This window comes from Ursus maritimus, unplaced genomic scaffold, assembly GCF_017311325.1.
Source record: "Ursus maritimus isolate PB19 unplaced genomic scaffold, ASM1731132v1 scaffold_4, whole genome shotgun sequence".
Taxonomy (NCBI): domain Eukaryota; kingdom Metazoa; phylum Chordata; class Mammalia; order Carnivora; family Ursidae; genus Ursus; species Ursus maritimus.
The window spans coordinates 66,885,843-66,903,284 of NW_024426552.1; the positions used below are offsets into that span (position 1 = coordinate 66,885,843).

Below are 17,442 nucleotides of genomic sequence, written 5' to 3' on the forward strand. Positions count from 1 at the left end.
ATTGGAAATGCACATAGAAATGCAACAGATGTCTCTATGTTGATTTTGTATCCTGTAGCCTTACCAAATTCATTTATCAGTTCTAATAGTTTTTTGGTGGAGTCTTTAGGGTTTTCTACATATAGTATCATGTCATCTGCAAATAGTGAAAGTTTTATTTCTTCTTTACCAATTTGGATGCCTTTTATTTCTTTTTCTTGTCTGATTGCTGTGGCCAGGACTTCCAGTACTAAACTGAATAAAAATGTTGAGAGTGAACATCTTTTTCTTTTTTTTTTTAAAGATTTTGTTTATTTATTCAACAGAGATAGAGACAGCCAGTGAGAGAGGGAACACAAGCAGGGGGAGTGGGAGAGGAAGAAGCAGGCTCATAGCAGAGGAGCCTGATGTGGGGCTCGATCCCACAACACCGGGATCACGCCCTGAGCCAAAAGCAGACGCTTAACCGCTGTGCCACCCAGGCGCCCCGAGAGTGAACATCTTTGTCTTGTTCCTGAACTTAGGGGAAAAGCTCTCGGTTTTCCACCACTGAATATATTAGCTGTGAGCTTTTCATACATTAATGTCTAGATTTTTTAAAAGCTTCTCTGGTGATTCTATAAACATCTGTGTTTAATAACCATTGCCCTACCATCCCCTTTAAATTGTCCTGGGGACATTAACATAAAACATATAGATGCAGGTTAGAAGAATCAGGCATCTATTTTCTTAAATCCCTCAACTCAAAACTTGGTCACATATCGGATGTTGATTCCCTTTTCTTTCACATTCATGGTGAGTCTGTCTTAGCAACTAGCTCCACAAGGACTGGGATTGTTTTTGTTCACTGATGTAGACCTAGTACCTAGAACAGAACCTGGCACATAGTAGGCATTCAATAAGTATTTGCTGAATTATTGAATAAGTCAGTCAGTGTCCCAGTGGTGTTCAAGACTTCCTTGTTGGGTTGTAGACATCACTGGTTTCATTCTGGAAGGCACATGAAGATGGCAATGGGACTTAGAGTTATTGGTGTCCAACCGCTGAGTGAATCTCCAGGATGGCCAAAATGTGTTGACCATATCAACTTAAGATGGGTAGGTGGTCCTAATGGTTTTATGCCTTTGAGAGTAGGATGGATTCCCAAGTTATAAGGACCTGTGGAAACATGAGTGATGGGTTGTTTTCATAGAAACTAAGACTACTTTAGGGTCTACTCATACTCTGATTTCTGAAGTAAGGGCTGGATCTTCCACAAAGACTCAAGCCAGTTTCTGCAAGTTGATGTCATCTGCCTTTTGCAAAGGATCATGACAGGAAAGTGGTCAGCGTTACCTGAACACAAAGGCCCAGAAGGAAGACTTAAGTGAAAAAGTAAGTGGTTACCAAGCAATTTTGAAGCATCTTTCAATTTCTGTCAGCATGCCCCAAAAAGTACCCAGAGAGGTGGATTAGGTGGCTAGACTAAATATAGATTCTTGTATCATAGCCCCCATGCAGTGGATCGCAGGCAAATAAAGCTCACTTTTAGAAGAGCGGAGGTCCTAGCCAATTTTCTGCTCTGGGCTGGTAAGGACAACAAAATGGCGTTTGTCTTTGGTGATGTGGAAGAGAGAACTAGACAGTAGTATGTATTCGTTGCCACAGGTCAGAACTGGAACCCAGGGTAACTATGATCCTGAATTCAGTCAGGCTGACAAGATGAGACTGACCACAGCCAGGATGTTTGGCAAATCAGAGATCCGGAGTGTGGGCTGCATGAGCAATTTGAACTTTTATTTCTCTGTTTCGTGTGTGGAGCACCAGGGGCACATTTCCTACCCAGCAATGAGAGTCTCATATAATCCTTATGAGGAGAGCCTATCAGGGAGATGGCAGTGGCAGAACTAGAAGTGAGATTTTGACTCTAGGTTCTACTGTTCCTATGGGGGAAGCTTTTTAGAGTTTCTCTTTAGACTTAAACCATCAAAGCCTCATCATGGTTCATTCATTCAGTTTCGTCAGTTATAAAAGAGGACCCTACCTTTTAAGAGTTTTGTGTGTGTATAAATGAGTCAATGTTTACAAAGCAATTAGGAAACGGCTTGGCACAAATAAATGCTCGATGCATGTTAACTACTGTTCTTCATTAAGCTGTGCTGCTGTTATTTCCTGAGCATCTGCTGTGTTCCAACCGTGTGGCAGATGCTGCAACACTAGATCTAAACATGGTTCAAACTGAGAAAGGAAGCCCTAAATCCTGGTTAACTCCTAAAAGGCTTGGCCCGTGGCTGTCTTTCTTACAGGTGGGAATTGGTTACCTGAGTGATCAGCTTCTGTTTTTTTATTCCTCTCACATACTTACCTTTTTTTCTGCTCCATGGGGCTTTTTTTACTTTATGAGTGTGGTATGGTTCCAGAAACCCCTTTTTCCTAAATCTGGATGCAAAAGAATGGGAGAGATGACCTGTGAGTGATAAACACAGTGGTTCATAGGGAGGCCCAGCGGATGTGATTCAGGTGGGCTTCATGGTGCAAGTGAGGGATGTGAGTGTGTCCTTGAAATGTGAAAAATATTTTTAAAAGAAGAGCTTAGGGCTATGAGGAAAGGAATGATAGACCCACTGGGTGTGGTTGGGGAGATGGTCAATGGAAGTCTTCCACCATTAAGTAAGATGTTTGGAGTTTCTCTGTAGGCATTCACCCAAGTGGAACTATTACATGTCTAACAGGTACTTACATGCATCTGTCTTTTAAAATCCTATTAGCAGTCCTGTTAACGTAACAATTCTTTCTCTTTCTTTTATTTATTTACTTTTTCAATGAGGAATTTGTCAATCAAAAAAGTGAAGTGAGTTGCCTGAAGTCCAAGTTAGTAGGCGACAAAACAGCTTTGATTTCAAATATCCAGAGTGCTTTTGCACAGCATCATTATAGGCCAGGAGCCTATAAAAAACTCAGGCGCTGTTATCATCATTAGCATTAAGTAGTAAAAGGAGGGAAAGAAAAGAGTTAAGTGAAGGTGTTTTCAGTGCAGAGGAAGCAGTCCATGTTCCAAGACCGAGGGGAAGGAGAGGGCGCATCTGTTAGAGAGGGAAAGCATTATTAATTCTTGAGCCCTCTAAATCTGCTCCTCTCCCGCCTCTTTGGCCGCCTCTGCTTGTGTGTGTTCCGCCAAAGCTGAGGAGCAGAAGCTGCACTCAAGGAGAAGCACCTGTTGTGTGCCGGAGGCTGTGCGAACCTCGGGCGGGCCCGCAGCGCTCCCCCGGCGGCCACAGCCCCGCTGCCGGCGGGGACACCGGCACACAGCTGGACTTTGGAACTCCGCCCCTGAGGCCCTCCCTCCCCGCCGGCACCCCGCCCCTCCTCCCCAAAGTGGCTCTGGCTCCCAGAAAGAGCGGCGGCCGCGCGGCGGGGAGAGGACGGCGGTCCGGCCGGGAGGAGGGCGGGAACTGGCTCGCGGCCGCGGCGCTGAAGTTTCCTGCCCGCCGCGCTCCCACCCGCTGCTGGCGGCCCGGGCCATGCCGGAGCGCTGGGGCCAGGCGGCAGCATGAAGGGCGGCGACCGCGCTTACACCCGAGGTCCCTCTGTGGGGTGGCTCTTCGCGAAGTGCTGCTGCTGCCTCCCGTGCAGAGGTGAGTGGCTGTCGGCCTTCGCGCCGTCTTTTAGCCAAGCCCGGGCGGCGGGGTAGGCGGGAGGGGTGGGGAGCGGCCGAGGGGGTTCGCTGGGCCCCGCGTTCGCGTCGGTGTCCCTAGCAGAAAGCGGGCTCGCTCGCGGTCAGCTTCTGACTTGCATGGCGAGCTGCAGTTTGGCATCCCAGTTACTTACTTGTCAGCGACTTTGGATGTCAGGACGCCAGCCTGCGGGGGGCGGGGAGCTCCCCCCCCCCCNCCCCCGCCCCGCAGCTGTGTGTCCCTGTAGTGGCCGAGTCGCACTCCCCTGCTCTCATTTACATACGGATCTCAGCTGAGGGATTAACGAGTGACTCCTAGCTATAGGAATGTGTTTGACACTTGTCTCTACACTAGGAACTATTTTTGCCAAGTGACAATTTTCTTTGGGGACTGGAGCGGGCTTTTCTCTGCTTGGGCTTTTGCAGGCTAGCTTGGGTTTGCAGCTCTGGGCCGGAGCTTGGCTCATTAATTAACCAAGAACTCTCTATGTACCCAATTAGGGCTGTATTTAATTATTCTGCTAATTTTAATGTTGTTGAGGAGATTTCAGGAAGAGACTAGTTTCCCCAAAATCAGCCTGCAAAACAAGATGGTGAGAAGGGTCACAGAAAGAAGGGTATCAATTGTGGAGCCTCTCCTGAAAAAGAAATGGAGCCCTTCTTAGGCAGAGTGCCCGTATGTTCCTAAAGCTGTTCCTATCCCTTCAACGCTTCAGCTTAGAGGGGGGGGGGGGGGGGGAGAGGTTTTGTTTCTATGTGGTTAGAAGTGAGAATATAGCCTCTCACCTGACATTCGCCCTTTTTAAATTTCACCTATTGGACCTCTCCACTCCACCCCCATTTACAATGCCCCAGTCTCTGTCCTCATCCTCATCCGACAAAGTCCCGATGGAACTTTCTGAGTTACTGATGAATAAACTTCATCCAAGTAACCCTTCATCATCATCATCTACGCCACAAACAGAGCAGAGCCCTGACAAATTCTTCACCCAGAGCTGAGATAAGGCTACAACAACTAATTAAACCTGAAGGACCTTTTCCCAAGTCATTACAGTTCGTAATGCCAGCATTAGTCTTTCGATCTCTGCATGTAATTAGAACAGCCTGGAACTGTGTGGTGGCCAGCTCTAAAAGCCAGAATCAGGATGGAGAAGGGATCTTGGGGGCCAGGGACCCTCACCAGAATCTAAGTCTAGTTCAGGAACATTCAAAACCAAGGCTGGGAATTGAAGGAAGGGAACATTAAAAGGGAGAGGAAGCAGGAAATGGCCAAAGGGAATCTGAGTGGGTGGGATTGCTCTGAGGGCTGAAGGGTTTCCAAGCAGGATTTCTTGGGAGCCCATTTCCTGTCAAAAAGCATAATTCCGGGGACTTGGGCAGGCTTTTCTAAAGCCCCTGCATCGGTCTGCTTGAATCCAGATGTGTGGCCGCCCCAATTTGCCTGCAGAAGAATTCTCCTGGGGTCTCTCAGCCCTCGGCTTTGTATGTGGCCCTGACTGCCCCTCCAGCTCCCCCTCTGGCTCCAGGGCTCAGGAAGGGGGGAGGGGGAGCCTGCCTCCAGCCTACAGGGCTGGGAAAGCGGTGGCTGCAGGCTCTATGGCTTGCAGAGGGGGTGTGGGAGGAGAGGTGGTGTTGCAGGAGCCAGAGCCAGAGCAGGAGGAGACCAATGACCCTCAGCTGAAGATTGAGGGAGGCAAGAGGCCCAGACAATGAAAGCTGCTTAAAAAGGGAAAGGAGAGTAACAGAGGTGGGTGCCTAGTCACCTTCTCCCACTTCCCTCCATACTCCTTCCCAGATGTGAGACGTGAAGATGGCAAGTTGGGGCTCAAATCTGAGGAAGTTGGGGGGCGGTGAGTTAGCCATCCTTTGAAGAACTCTTGGCCTCGGCTGGGCAGGGCAATGGATTCTGAGGTATGGGGCACTACCCCAGGCTCTCTAGGTCTGCTCTAACAGAAAAGAGAGATCCAAGTCTCCACCCATACTGGAGGCATCTGTTCTATTCGGAAGCAGATTGCAAAGATAATGTCTGTACTGAGTTTGAGCACCTTGCCCAGAGCCCCGGAAACTTGCCCAGTTGCAACACGGAGAAGGGCTCAGGGAAGTCTGAGAGGCTGGCTGGTGTGGAGGGCAGCGCCGCCAGGGACTGTCGGCCTCTCTTTTTCAGTTGAACCAGTTCCTCTGGTTGTACAGACTTAATACAATGAAAGGCAACTTCCCCTTTTCCATAAAGGCAGCTGGCTGTTTGGCCTCTCTCTCTTCTCCTGAGAGAACTTAGCTATCCTGCTCCAGGAGGTGCACTCTGAAACTAGTGGGTCAGAACCCACTACTGTGGTTCCCAAGTCAAGGAACCTTCCCCAACTGGCTTCCTGTCACTCAGAATTCAAAGGACAGAGGAAAGTCTGAGAAAAGTCCTTCTGAAGTCTGAGGAAAAGAGGAAGTGGAATGTTCTGGCTATTTTTGACCAACCCAAAGCCAAGTGAATCCTAAGTGGTTGTAATTGTTAGCACGAGGTTAAGGGTCAAGGTTTAGTGATGTACCTGTGTGGTCTTTAAATATCATATTTGAGGAAAATGTGGGTGAAATTAGTTGAGCCTGTCTTTTGATTTGGAAAAGTGAGGAAAGCAACTATCTTATTGTCTCTTCCGGGTTTTGATTCTATTGAGTATGGGGATGGTCAAGGGGTTTGGTGCAAGGGGTCTTTCTTCCCTTCCCTGAAATTGGTGTTGAAGGGCAGGAAAACTGAAAACCAGGGGTAGGATGGAAATAGAGATGAGGTGAAAAGGAAGAAAGACAGCAAATACATTTATAACTGCCTTTTTGGAAGTGAAAAAAGATCAAACGTGAGCTAATAGCATGTGTGCATCTGAAGGCTGATTAATCATTGATGTCATACTTTGTGGGAAATTTCGGGATTGCTCCGGCTGCTTAGACTTTCCTTTAAGCCTGAAGAAGTGGGTCAGCTCTGGATTCTTCTTCAGTTATCTTAAATTTTTAAAAAGCACCTTGTTTCAGAGACAAAAAGGAACTGAAATCACCAGGAGGTCGCTAAGTTATGTGTTCAGACTGGAGTTTGTGACTTCTAAGATCGTGGAGCCCAGAAATTTTTCTGACCTTGCTAGGTGGAAGCCAGTTTTAGAGCCTTTAATTTTCTAGTCCAGTTGTAATTAACTGCGGGTATGCGGACAAAGTCCCTTCTTGGAAACCCTTCCTGATTACTGTCCTCCTCTGCTTCTCCACAGTGTACACAGGGTTTATTTTTATTTGTTTATTACTGTATCACTGTCCCTGCGTCTCAAGCCCACGTGCCATTGTGTGTACCCATTTACGCTGCAAGCACCCAGTTCAGGCTTCTGAGCCTCTCAGAGGTAAAGAGAGGAAGGAGTGGTGACTTAACCAGACTGACTCAGCAGAGAGGGGAGGCGCTGGGATCACATTCCCATGGCTTTTTCACCACAAGGGCAGTTGGGTTCCAGCCTGACTGACAACAGGGGGCCTGGGTAAGGGCCGTGGGGCTTCCCAAGTCATCCTCATCTGTAAGCTCTCTTTTTCCCCTACCTTTTCCCAGAATCACTACGCAGGGCCCTCATGACTCGATGTGAATGTCTCTTCTTTGGCCTATAAATGAATACACCTTATTTTATAAACTGAATTTAATGTGTGAAAGCATGACATCAAGTTCCTTTAGAAAGGTGCTGGTTACCTCAAAGAGAAGCCCTTGTGACTTTCACTATTAGTGATTTAGTTCACCACTCAAGGCACAAAATCCTTTTATTTCTTCATCTTCCAGTATGTGCCTGTACTACAAAGAAAACAGAATCAACCATTTAGCATGTATGTTTTCCAGTGTATCTCTTGGTTTTTCTGTCTCCTGGGGAGATACCCTAACATGAGGAAAATTACCGCACGCACACCTACCATCCCCAACCCAAATCCTGTTTCCTCTCCCCTATCTGATTCTCTCATTGGGAGTAGCAAGAAGGATATCAGTTATTACCCAGATAACAGTACTGTCTGCTGGTTGTATGTCCCTTGTAAAAATAGGAGTGTATGGGTTTGTTGGGATGAGGTGGAAATTGGAAATGGAAGCCGAATATCCCTCCTCTGGTATGGGCTGTAGGTCCCACAACCACCAATAATGCTGTAGGCATTACCCCCATGGTCCCATGTGCTACAGGCTGGTAAGTCGTAACGTGGGATAAAAAGGTAAAAATTCAAACTCCGTATCTGTATTTTTATGCAAAATGAATTTAAAGTTAAAAAATGAAAGTGAACGTTGGGGATTCACTCCTGAGCCCCCTATTATAGTCATATCTTACACTGGAGAGGTGTTATTGATACTCTCCTTCATGATAGTTCCCTTGAGAATCTTGATGCTGGTCTCTTCTGCCCTGAAGATATTCCTCATCCTTCGAAGTGCCACTCCTCTTTCAGAGAGTGAGTGGCTGCATGGCCTGCCCTCTCCTTCAGACCAAACCCTAGACTTTTCCTGAAGGAGGGCCCTAGAGACAGCATGGATCTGAAACCCAGGGGAGGGCTTCTCCAACAGCAGGCCCTAAATCACGGAAAGTTAGAGATCACTTAACAGATCTTCTTTTATAGAGGAGGAAACTGAGATGGAGCTACTTAGTAGCAGGTCAGAACTAAAGCCCTTTTCCTGTGCTCCTTCCTCAATGCCAGTATTGTCTTCTTGTGGCTTTTCCCACTATGGGCACAGACGGGGTTGATCCAACTGAGAAGGGTAGAGGCAATCCCTAGACTGGAATTTAGGTGTTGACTGTAGGTAATCTGCAGTTCTGGGGGGATGACTGCATTGCCTGGAGCCATTTGGAACTGGACCTGCCTGGTCTGCTTTGAAGCGCTCCTCTGTCCCAAGACCCCAGAAGGCAAAGACGGTCACATCTCTGTCTGTCCCAGAGCAGTTTGTGCACGTGTTCTTAATAAATATCTGTTCACGTTTTCCCCTCGGGTTCAATTTAATTCAGAAGGTTCCTTTTCCCTCCTTTCTTTCTTATCCCTTTTCTGGAAATGTACCCTTTCAGGTGGAAATGAACCAATGAAATGCATTCCAATCATTTTATCTTTGAACGTCTTCACTGGTTTTTATGTAACACACAGTGTTTTAATTCATTTGACAAATGTTTGTGTGCTGACTGCCTGCCAGCCCAGCACTAGGTACTGGGGGATGGGAATCATAATGGTGCTGAACAACATTTGGCTGTTGTGAAGATTAGTTAAGATAATGTGTGTGAAGGGCTTAGCACAGCACTAGGCATATAAGGTCATTTAAAAAGAGGTAGCTACTAATGGTAATAGTAATTGTAATTCTAGATACAGACCCTATCCTCAGAGGACTCCCACCTAAATATCTGTGGGTCCTCTGGGTGGTAATACTGTAAATCTGCATTCCTACGCAATTTAATGGTCTTAGTTCAAACCATTGTCAACTGCGCCTCAATTCTGTGGCATCGTCACTGTGAGGGAAGAAAGTTTGTGATCTAAAAGTATGATAGGGATTTCCTTCTTTTTATTAAACCAATTTAAAAAAGAAACACACAACACTCCTAGTATTACAATCTCTGTGTTACATTAAAGAACATTCCAAAAAAGATACTGGCAAGAATCCTAAGCATCCCTGAGTTATTCTTCTCTGGGGGAAAACACAAGGTACAAGAACTGAGGCATAACTACACCAGTATTAAAGTTCAGATCCTGAGAACCTACCTTATATAAAAACACACCAGTTCTAGGCTGCTCTTTGATTTTGGCTAACGATCTAAGATACACATTTTTCTATTCACTTTGGCCAACATTTATTGCATATTCATCATAAGCAAAGCTTTGCTGGTCTTCTTTAGGCTGTTTTTGTCTAGATAAAAATCACCACCTGCTGCCCACAGCAGCCCCCAAAGTTCTGAGGTTTGGCCAGTATCTTGGTAGTCCTTGTAGATAGGGGACAAGGGCAGCTTGTCTCCCTCCCCCCTCCCCCGGGTGCGTTCAGTGACTAATGAAGGATATTTTTTCTGGTTGACAAGCAACCTTCTGTGTTCAACCTCCTGGAAGGAGGGGAGCCCTGGTCACACCTGGGAGACAGCAAGAAGGCTGCCAGGTTGGCTTCAGCCAGGTAAAAGAGCAAAGATCAGAGTTACAGAACGGGTTGTTCCGCATTTTTCTTGATTTCCTGGTGACCACAGTGAGGGAACTGTCAAGTTGAAAGAAAGGGAAACCCCTTCTACTGCTGGATTGACACAGTACCTCATAAAACATTTCTGCCTCCAGGTATCTGCTTTCCTTGGAGGCAGGATTAGTTGTAAGCATGTGTGTGTTCTCCTCCAGCACCTCGGTGTAACAGGCTCTCAGGACATTCCCAATGTCTGCCTTCCCACTGTTAGAACCTCCATATTGCTCCCTTGGAGAAAGGGATAATGTCGCTCCCTGTTCAAAGGGGAACCAAGCCTCACTGTTAAAAAGAATCGCAGGGGCACCTGGGTGGCTCAGTCAGTCAGGCATTCAACTCTTGATTTCAGTTTACATCATGATCTCAGGGTGGTCAGATCGAGCCCCCTCCTCCCCCCCCCCCCCCCCGCACCCTGTGGAGCCCCATGTCCGTGCTCAGTGGGGAGTCTGCTTGGGATTCTCTCCTTCTGCCCCTACCGTCTCCCCACCTCCCTGTGCACACACACATGCGTGCTCTCTCTCTCTCTCTAAAATAAATAATTAAATCTTAAGAAAAATGAAAAAGAATTGCAAACACTCCACTTCTGCACAAATTTTGGATCTCAGTCTCACACCTATGCAGTACCTCTTTCTCTTCTCTCTCTACTTACAGCAGAAATTCTTGAAGGTTGGTCACTGGGGAACATGCTAGAAATGCAGATTCTTGGCCCTATTGACTCAGACCCAGCAATCTGTTTTAACAAGCGCTCCAGGTGGCTTGGTTTTTTTGTTTGTTTGTTTGCTCTTTTTTCTTTCCTCTCTCCAACTTTCCCTGACCTCCCTACCCTTCCCCCTTCCCCCAGCTCCAGCAAAAGCTTTCTATAACAGAAGACATCCTGCTTCCCTGGAGATTCTTGCTTTGAGAAGTGGGGGAGGCCCCTGCATGACTCACTTTCACTTGTCAGACAGGGTAGGAGTTAGGAATCCCCTACATTTTCCATGAGCTTTACAGCCCCCCAGGGTCCAGTAAAGGAAATTGTGGCATCCTTCTTCTGGTTTAAGACTCCTTTGCTTTTATTTTTGTTTTCCTCATTACTCTTAAAGCTAACTTTCCTCATTACTCTTAAAGCTCACTACAGAAAAGAATCAAAAGTTAGGCAAACAAAAAGACCATAAAAGTATAACTTTTAAAGCATGATCCTAACCACCTAAAACAACTACTTAACTACTTACTATGTCCTTTTCTATATGTTTACTCCCTTAATAAAGGGCCTTATATTTTACATATTGCTTTATAACCTGATTTCACTTAATCTTTTGAACATCTTCCCAGGTAGAGGCATTTCCAGTGTGTGTGTGTGTGTGTGTGTGTGTGTGTGTGTGTGTGTATTTTTAGATTTTTTTATTTAATGACTTATTTTAGTGGTGGGGGGGGCAAAAGGGGAGGGAGGGGGCAAAGAGGCAAACAGACTCCATGCTCAGTACAAAGCCTGACTCGGGACTCCATCTCAGGACCCTGAGATCATGACCCAAGCCAAAACCAAGAGTCGGAAGCTCAACCGAGTCACCCAGGCGCCCCTCCAGTATATTTTTAATGGTTGCAAAGTGTTTCACTGGAGGCAAGACCAGAAATCAACAATTGTTAGTATTGATTTAATATAATGGTTTAAAGTTTAGTGAAAAGGGATGAGGACAAGCCTTGGGTGAAGAAATATATCTTTCCAGAACCAGATCGTACAGCAGACTGATTCTTGTCCTGGGGCTTACAAATGTCCACTCCCTACATCTTCTCTTTCCTTTTCTCAGGATGTATGATCTACCCCACCAGAGAGGTGTGATCTATTCCTCAGAAGGTCAGTATGCTCTGTGGCAAGGGCACATTTTTTCCCAATCACCCTTCTCTTCTTATGGGATGTTAGGAATCTTCTCACTCCTCAACTTCTGACTGATCATGCAGTTGCTTTCACTGAGCAGACTTAGGGATTTTTCTTTTATTTATTTATTTGAGACATACCTTTGAAAATAGGGTTTGTAAAAATTATCATAACTAGTAAAGAGAGTCTTGATTATTTTCTTTTCCTAGCAGAAGCATATATAAACATTGGGAACGGATTTAGAAAGCATTAGAAAGCCATAGTAACATTTTGAATAATCCTCTTAATCTTTTTTCCCATGTATGTATTTTTTTGTTCAGAAATATGACATAGTGGTGTTATGAACTTTCTTCATATTATATATTGAACAACTTCTGTGACATTTTTCTGTATGCCTTCAGTGAAATGCTGGAGCCAGCTCTGCTCAGGCTGGGATTATTAAATATTCAGGGTTTTGAGAGTAGATTTTTTTTTTGTTTTTTTTTTTAAGATTTTATTTATTTATTCGACAGAGATAGAGACAGCCAGCGAGAGAGGGAACACAAGCAGGAGGAGTGGGAGAGGAAGAAGCAGGCTCCCAGCAGAGGAGCCTGATGTGGGGCTCGATCCCACAACGCCGGGATCACGCCCTGAGCCAAAGGCAGACGCTCAACCACTGTGCCACCCAGGCGCCCCTTGAGAGTAGATTGTTAAACCATTGGTAGCTTGAGATCAGCCCTAGTGGGGAAGTCACCAGATACCACAGATCAAGGTTTTTTGTTTTATTCAAAGAGCTGGTTTATCAGCATACCACCAAATGCACAATTTTACTATGCCTAAATATGTTTTTTTTCAATTTTCAATCTATTTTTGGTTGTTTCTAATTTTGGCTATTATAAGCAATACCTGCAATATTGCTTATAGTCTTATTGAGTTAAGTCTTAGAGTTAAGTCTTGGCACACCCATCATTACTTCCTTAGGATAAATCCCTAGAAATGGAGTTCCTGAATCAGAGAACATCCAGAATTTCATGACTTACTTGTTGCCAGTTAAACCCACTGTTTCATACCCTTTGAAAGGAAGAGTGTACTGTTCTTTGTTTTAAGAGGATTTATGAGAAACATCCTCTAGGACCAGGAATTTTATGTCTCTCCTGTTGTTTGCTTCTGTTTACATTTTCTGAATTAACTTAATTCTTTTTATATAAAGAAACACCCTGGCCGAGAGCCTTTGATTTATAGGCTACACACTGATACACAAGTTGTAACAAATATATTTTGTGTTTGTTCTGGATTGAGAGGCCATATATCATGATGATTAAGAGCTTGGACTCCGGAGCCAAAATGAGTTTGAATCCCAGCTCTGCTACTTTATCGGTGTGACCTTGTACAAATTATGTAAACTCTTTGGTTCGTTCTCCTCATCTGGAAAATGGAGATGATCAAGGAATCTAGTCTTGGGATTTCTACGAGGCTTAGATGGGTTGACATATGTAAACCATTTAGAACTGGCATGTGGTAAGTTCTAGGTAACTGTTAGATTATTGTTGGCATTAACAAGTATATAGAAGTCTCCATGGAACTGTGCCAGCTGTCACATTTAAATGATTTAATTAGCTCCTTCGTCATATGGGAAACTAAACTGAGCATTTCTTATATCAACCTCCAAATATTTGAATACCATGTGGCAGGTATTGGACTAGCAACAGTAGAGAATTTAAAATGTTTTCATCCCTTTGAGGATCTTGCCGTCCAACTTGGGAGCTGCTCCATAAATATGAAACAGTAAATAATAACAAAAAAAATGGGAGGGGGGAAGAGTTGCTGAAGACAGTAAGAGGAAAGATACTCCAAGGTCCTACCTGACAGCTGGCTAAAATAATTATGCAAAATCTGATGGGAGCACAGTGACCTGAAGTGGTCTGAGAGGACTTTTCAGTAGCTACAGGGCTCTCTCTGGGCCCTACAGGGTGAGAAGGGGTTTTTAAAGGACTGTGTGTATAGTGGGAGCAAAGCAGCATGGACGGGCAGGGGAGCACAGGGGAGAGCAGGTCAGACCTGCCTTCCAGAGCTGTGCTGTCCGGTTCAGTAGCCATTAGCCGTATGTGGCTGTTGAGGACTTGACAGGAGGCTGGTCCAAGGTGAGAGATGCTGGAGGTACGAAGTACATACCAGATTTCAAAGATTTAGTACAAAAAGCATTGTATGAGAATCTCAATAATTGGGATAGCGATTATATATTGAAATGATATTTTGAAGATATTGGGTTAAATACAATATATTAAAATTAATTGCACCTGTTTATTTTTGCTTTTCAATATAACAACTAGAAAATCTTAAATTATATGAAAGTTATAGAAAATTTTTTTATATCATAAAAATGAAATTATATATGTGGCTCGCATTTATGGTTTACACTGTATCTCTATTGGATGGAGCTGTCCCAGAGCTTATAGCCCATGATACATTGATGTGCCAGAGTAGGAAGTCTCCATCCCATCCCAGGGCCAATCCTAGGTCCTCCTCACGGCCATCTCCATAATTCTGGGAAGACGCAGTCCCTCTGATGCTGAAAGAGGCCCACAGGCCTTCCCAACTGAAACTTTCAAAGGAGGCAGTTACATGTTTTCATTTCTGAGCAGAATAGTTTGTGAGGAAACAGGGCTTAAATTGCAAGTTCTCTCCCAGAGCTCAGACTTTTAGGGAAGATCCTGAAAACAGTCCTGAACGGGAAGAGAGTGACATCGTGCTCCCATCTCCCAACCCCCTCACCCCTCCACCAACTGACTTCCTCCTGCTCCTTTAGGTGACCCAAGCGGCGTTGCTGGCCAGCAGGTCCCCGGAGTCTGAGGGGGAAGATGGGTAGTGTGGCGGGCCAGGGCGGGACAGAGATGTGGAGATGTGACTAAGTGGGTACGTGGAGCCCCAGGCTGAACTCGTTTTTCCTTTCACTGAATGGTGTGTGAGTGTTCGATTGTATCATTCTGAGCAGCGTCTGTGATCCTCATTTTTGTCCTCACGGGGCATCACCAGGTGCCTGGCTGAGCACAGTGCTATCCATCATTTCCCTCTTTGTCTGGAGACAGCTGTATACATAGCTTGTCTTGATTACATATATCATCAAACACTAGAATTTTACAGCATCTCAGATCATAAAGATCTGTTTTATCCATGAGAAGAGCACTTTGTTTTTTGTTTTTTTTTTAAAGATTTTATTTATTTATTTGACAGAGATAGAGATAGAGACAGCCAGCGAGAGAGGGAACACAAGCAGGGGGAGTGGGAGAGGAAGAAGCAGGCTCATAGCAGAGGAGCCTGATGTGGGGCTCGATCCCACAACGCCGGGATCACGCCCTGAGCCGAAGGCAGACACTTAACCGCTGTGCCACCCAGGCGCCCCGAGAAGAGCACTTTGGAAAAGGGAAGCAACTTACCTCAGGCATCAACTGGTAATTTATAAAATGATATCATTCTGCCTGTGGCATATTGCTTTTATTTTTGTAGAAGAGATGGTGAAATGTAGAATAGTCCTGCCCTTTTGTTTGGGGGGATGTAGAGGGTAGAAGCACAAGATCGAGAGACCCAGCTCTTTGGAAGGAATCGAAGGGTTGAGGAACCCAGTGAATCAGAAATCATTCTTAGGTTCCTGGAACTGTGTCCTAGCCACCTGCTCTAGATTTGCTCCCATAGAAATCAGCCCCACAGTTTCCACTTATATCTGGTGTTTCTAAATGTCTGGAGGGATTCTGGGGGAACTTAACTGCTCTGAAATCACTGATGGGTTTCCAAATCCTAGAACTGAGGGTTGGGTCCCGCAGGCTCTAATGAAATCAAGGTCTACCCCATTGGCCTGAAGTCTCCAAGCAGGACTAGCTAATACAGGGGACCTTCTTGAGACATGTCAAGGGGCCTTCCTGTGACCTTCCAAACAGAATGGAAGGTCAGGTTGATCCAAAGGCAGGTCTGGATAGCCCATGTGCTCTCATCTAATCAGGTTCCCGTGAAGCTCTCATCTAATCAGGTTCCCCTGACGCCTTCTTGGAGAACCCAGGATGTCTATGGCTGCCACAGTATTCCAGGGGCATTACCCAAGGTCTCCTGGACTGGCCATTCTGACTCCTCCGGGACTGGGGAATAGTCAGAAGTCATAGCCAGTGAACACAGTGGACATGGCAATGCCCCTCAGTGTAGAGGGGGCAAAAGATAGCACATACCTGTTCCGACTGTTCTCCGAGCATGTATGAGAATATCTGCTTGTGGGAGTGGAATTTAGATTGGGACAATAGGAACCCTGCCTGAGGAACTAACATAGGTCCCAAAAGTCTTGTTACTACCATGCTTCTGGTCCCCCAATTGGGATTATTGGCATTCTGGACCAAGTTTAGAGAGTCTTTCCAAAACGTTTTGCTAAATATTATGGGAGAGCACAAGGGAAGTAAACTAAAAGAAGCAGAAGGCCAGACAGTTTTCTAGAGTTCTTGTTTTTGGTACCTTGCGTGAAGCTGGCTTGCTTCAAGGGCTCATGTGCCATTCTTTGGTCCCCGGGCGCCAGAGGAACCTGTACTGTGTCCATATGGATCATTGCTGAGGCCCTCCCTTCCTAATTCATGACCTGGGGAGCTGTCATCTTGTGACCAGAGCCCCCCTTGCTACATATTTTGACCCTGGATCCAGTGAAAGGGGCCGGATTCCTGTTCACCATTCCGCACCTTGGGCTTTCCCACCTGGCCTTAGTTTCTGCGCGGAGGCACTGTCATCCCCCTCAGCTGCCTCCTCCTCCCGCAGTGATGTACCACGGATCATGCGTGCTGGCAGGTCTCCACTGAGGCCAAGTGACCCTCTCTTGGCAGGGTTGGAGACTTGACTCTACAACATGTGGGACACTGTACTCAGGGAACTCTGAGATCTTTTCCAATTCCCATTTCACAAAGGGATTTAAAAAATATCTGTTTACTTGGATTCTGTATGAAAGCAGGGGAAGACCTCAGTAACCTTTCGAGGTTTTTTCAGCCTTTCTAATTTTTAGGTCCCTTTCTTTGTGTGTGCACTATGGTCAGGAAATTCTACCCCCTTTCCAATTTACCTTACATCCTAACCACCAAATAGTGCTTCCATTTTAGAGTGGCAGCAGCCGACTCTACCAGAGTGTCTGCAGATCTCTTCAAACAGTTTCCCAGCCCATTCCCAGTGAGGTGGTCAGGTCTAAATTTAACCGTGACCTTCTGCCAGCATACGCAAGCTAGGGCTACAAGAGCAAAATCAGAGCTGAACTGTTCTCAGGGCTGTGTGTTTGTGTGTGTAGGAGTTAAAAGAGAAGGTGAGCAGAGCTTCCCAAAAGGCCAGGTCAGCCCTGGGGGAAGAGAAGATGTTCAGGGTAGGGAGATGTATAGTCATCCCACGTGACTAGTAGAGTTTATGCTAGCTTGGCCGGGTCCCTTGGAGAAGGTCAGCCAAATTCTCCACCCTCTCGGTTTCCTCCCACTGTAAAGTATCCGTGACGTAACTCACCTGGATTTGTAATTACGGTGGCTTCCTGCCAAGCATTCTACCACAATTATGTGCTCACTCTTGTCTTTTCTTCCAGAATTACTGATCCCAGCTTCACGAGATACGATCTGTACATTGTGTCGTATAGATTTCAAGTCTTGTTTACTCGTCTGGCTTGCATGTTTTTCTGTGTCAATGGGTACACATCTCAAACACAGGACAGGGGCAGTGTCTGTAATTCTGGTGGTGGAATGGCTTTGCACATTTTTTATGCCAAAAATGTGTAAGTGCAAAGCAGTGAAACTGGCTTCATTTATA

At 45.7% G+C, this 17,442-nt stretch overlaps 1 protein-coding gene across 3 annotated transcripts in view; it reads left to right on the top strand.

Annotated features, from left to right (window-relative positions):
- Window positions 1-3,367: 3,367 nt before the first annotated feature.
- LOC121100409 (kalirin-like) overlaps window positions 3,368-17,442 on the top strand; it is a 117,269-nt gene continuing 103,194 nt past the window's right edge. Inside the window, exon 1 of one of the 3 annotated variants that reach the window (XM_040621343.1) lies at window positions 3,368-3,593. In XM_040621343.1, coding sequence (XP_040477277.1) covers window positions 3,509-3,593 — 85 coding nt within the window. In that variant the 5' untranslated portion in view covers window positions 3,368-3,508. The remainder of the gene's footprint in view (window positions 3,594-17,442) is intronic. The other 2 variants (XM_040621342.1, XM_040621341.1) reach the window with 2 other exon arrangements.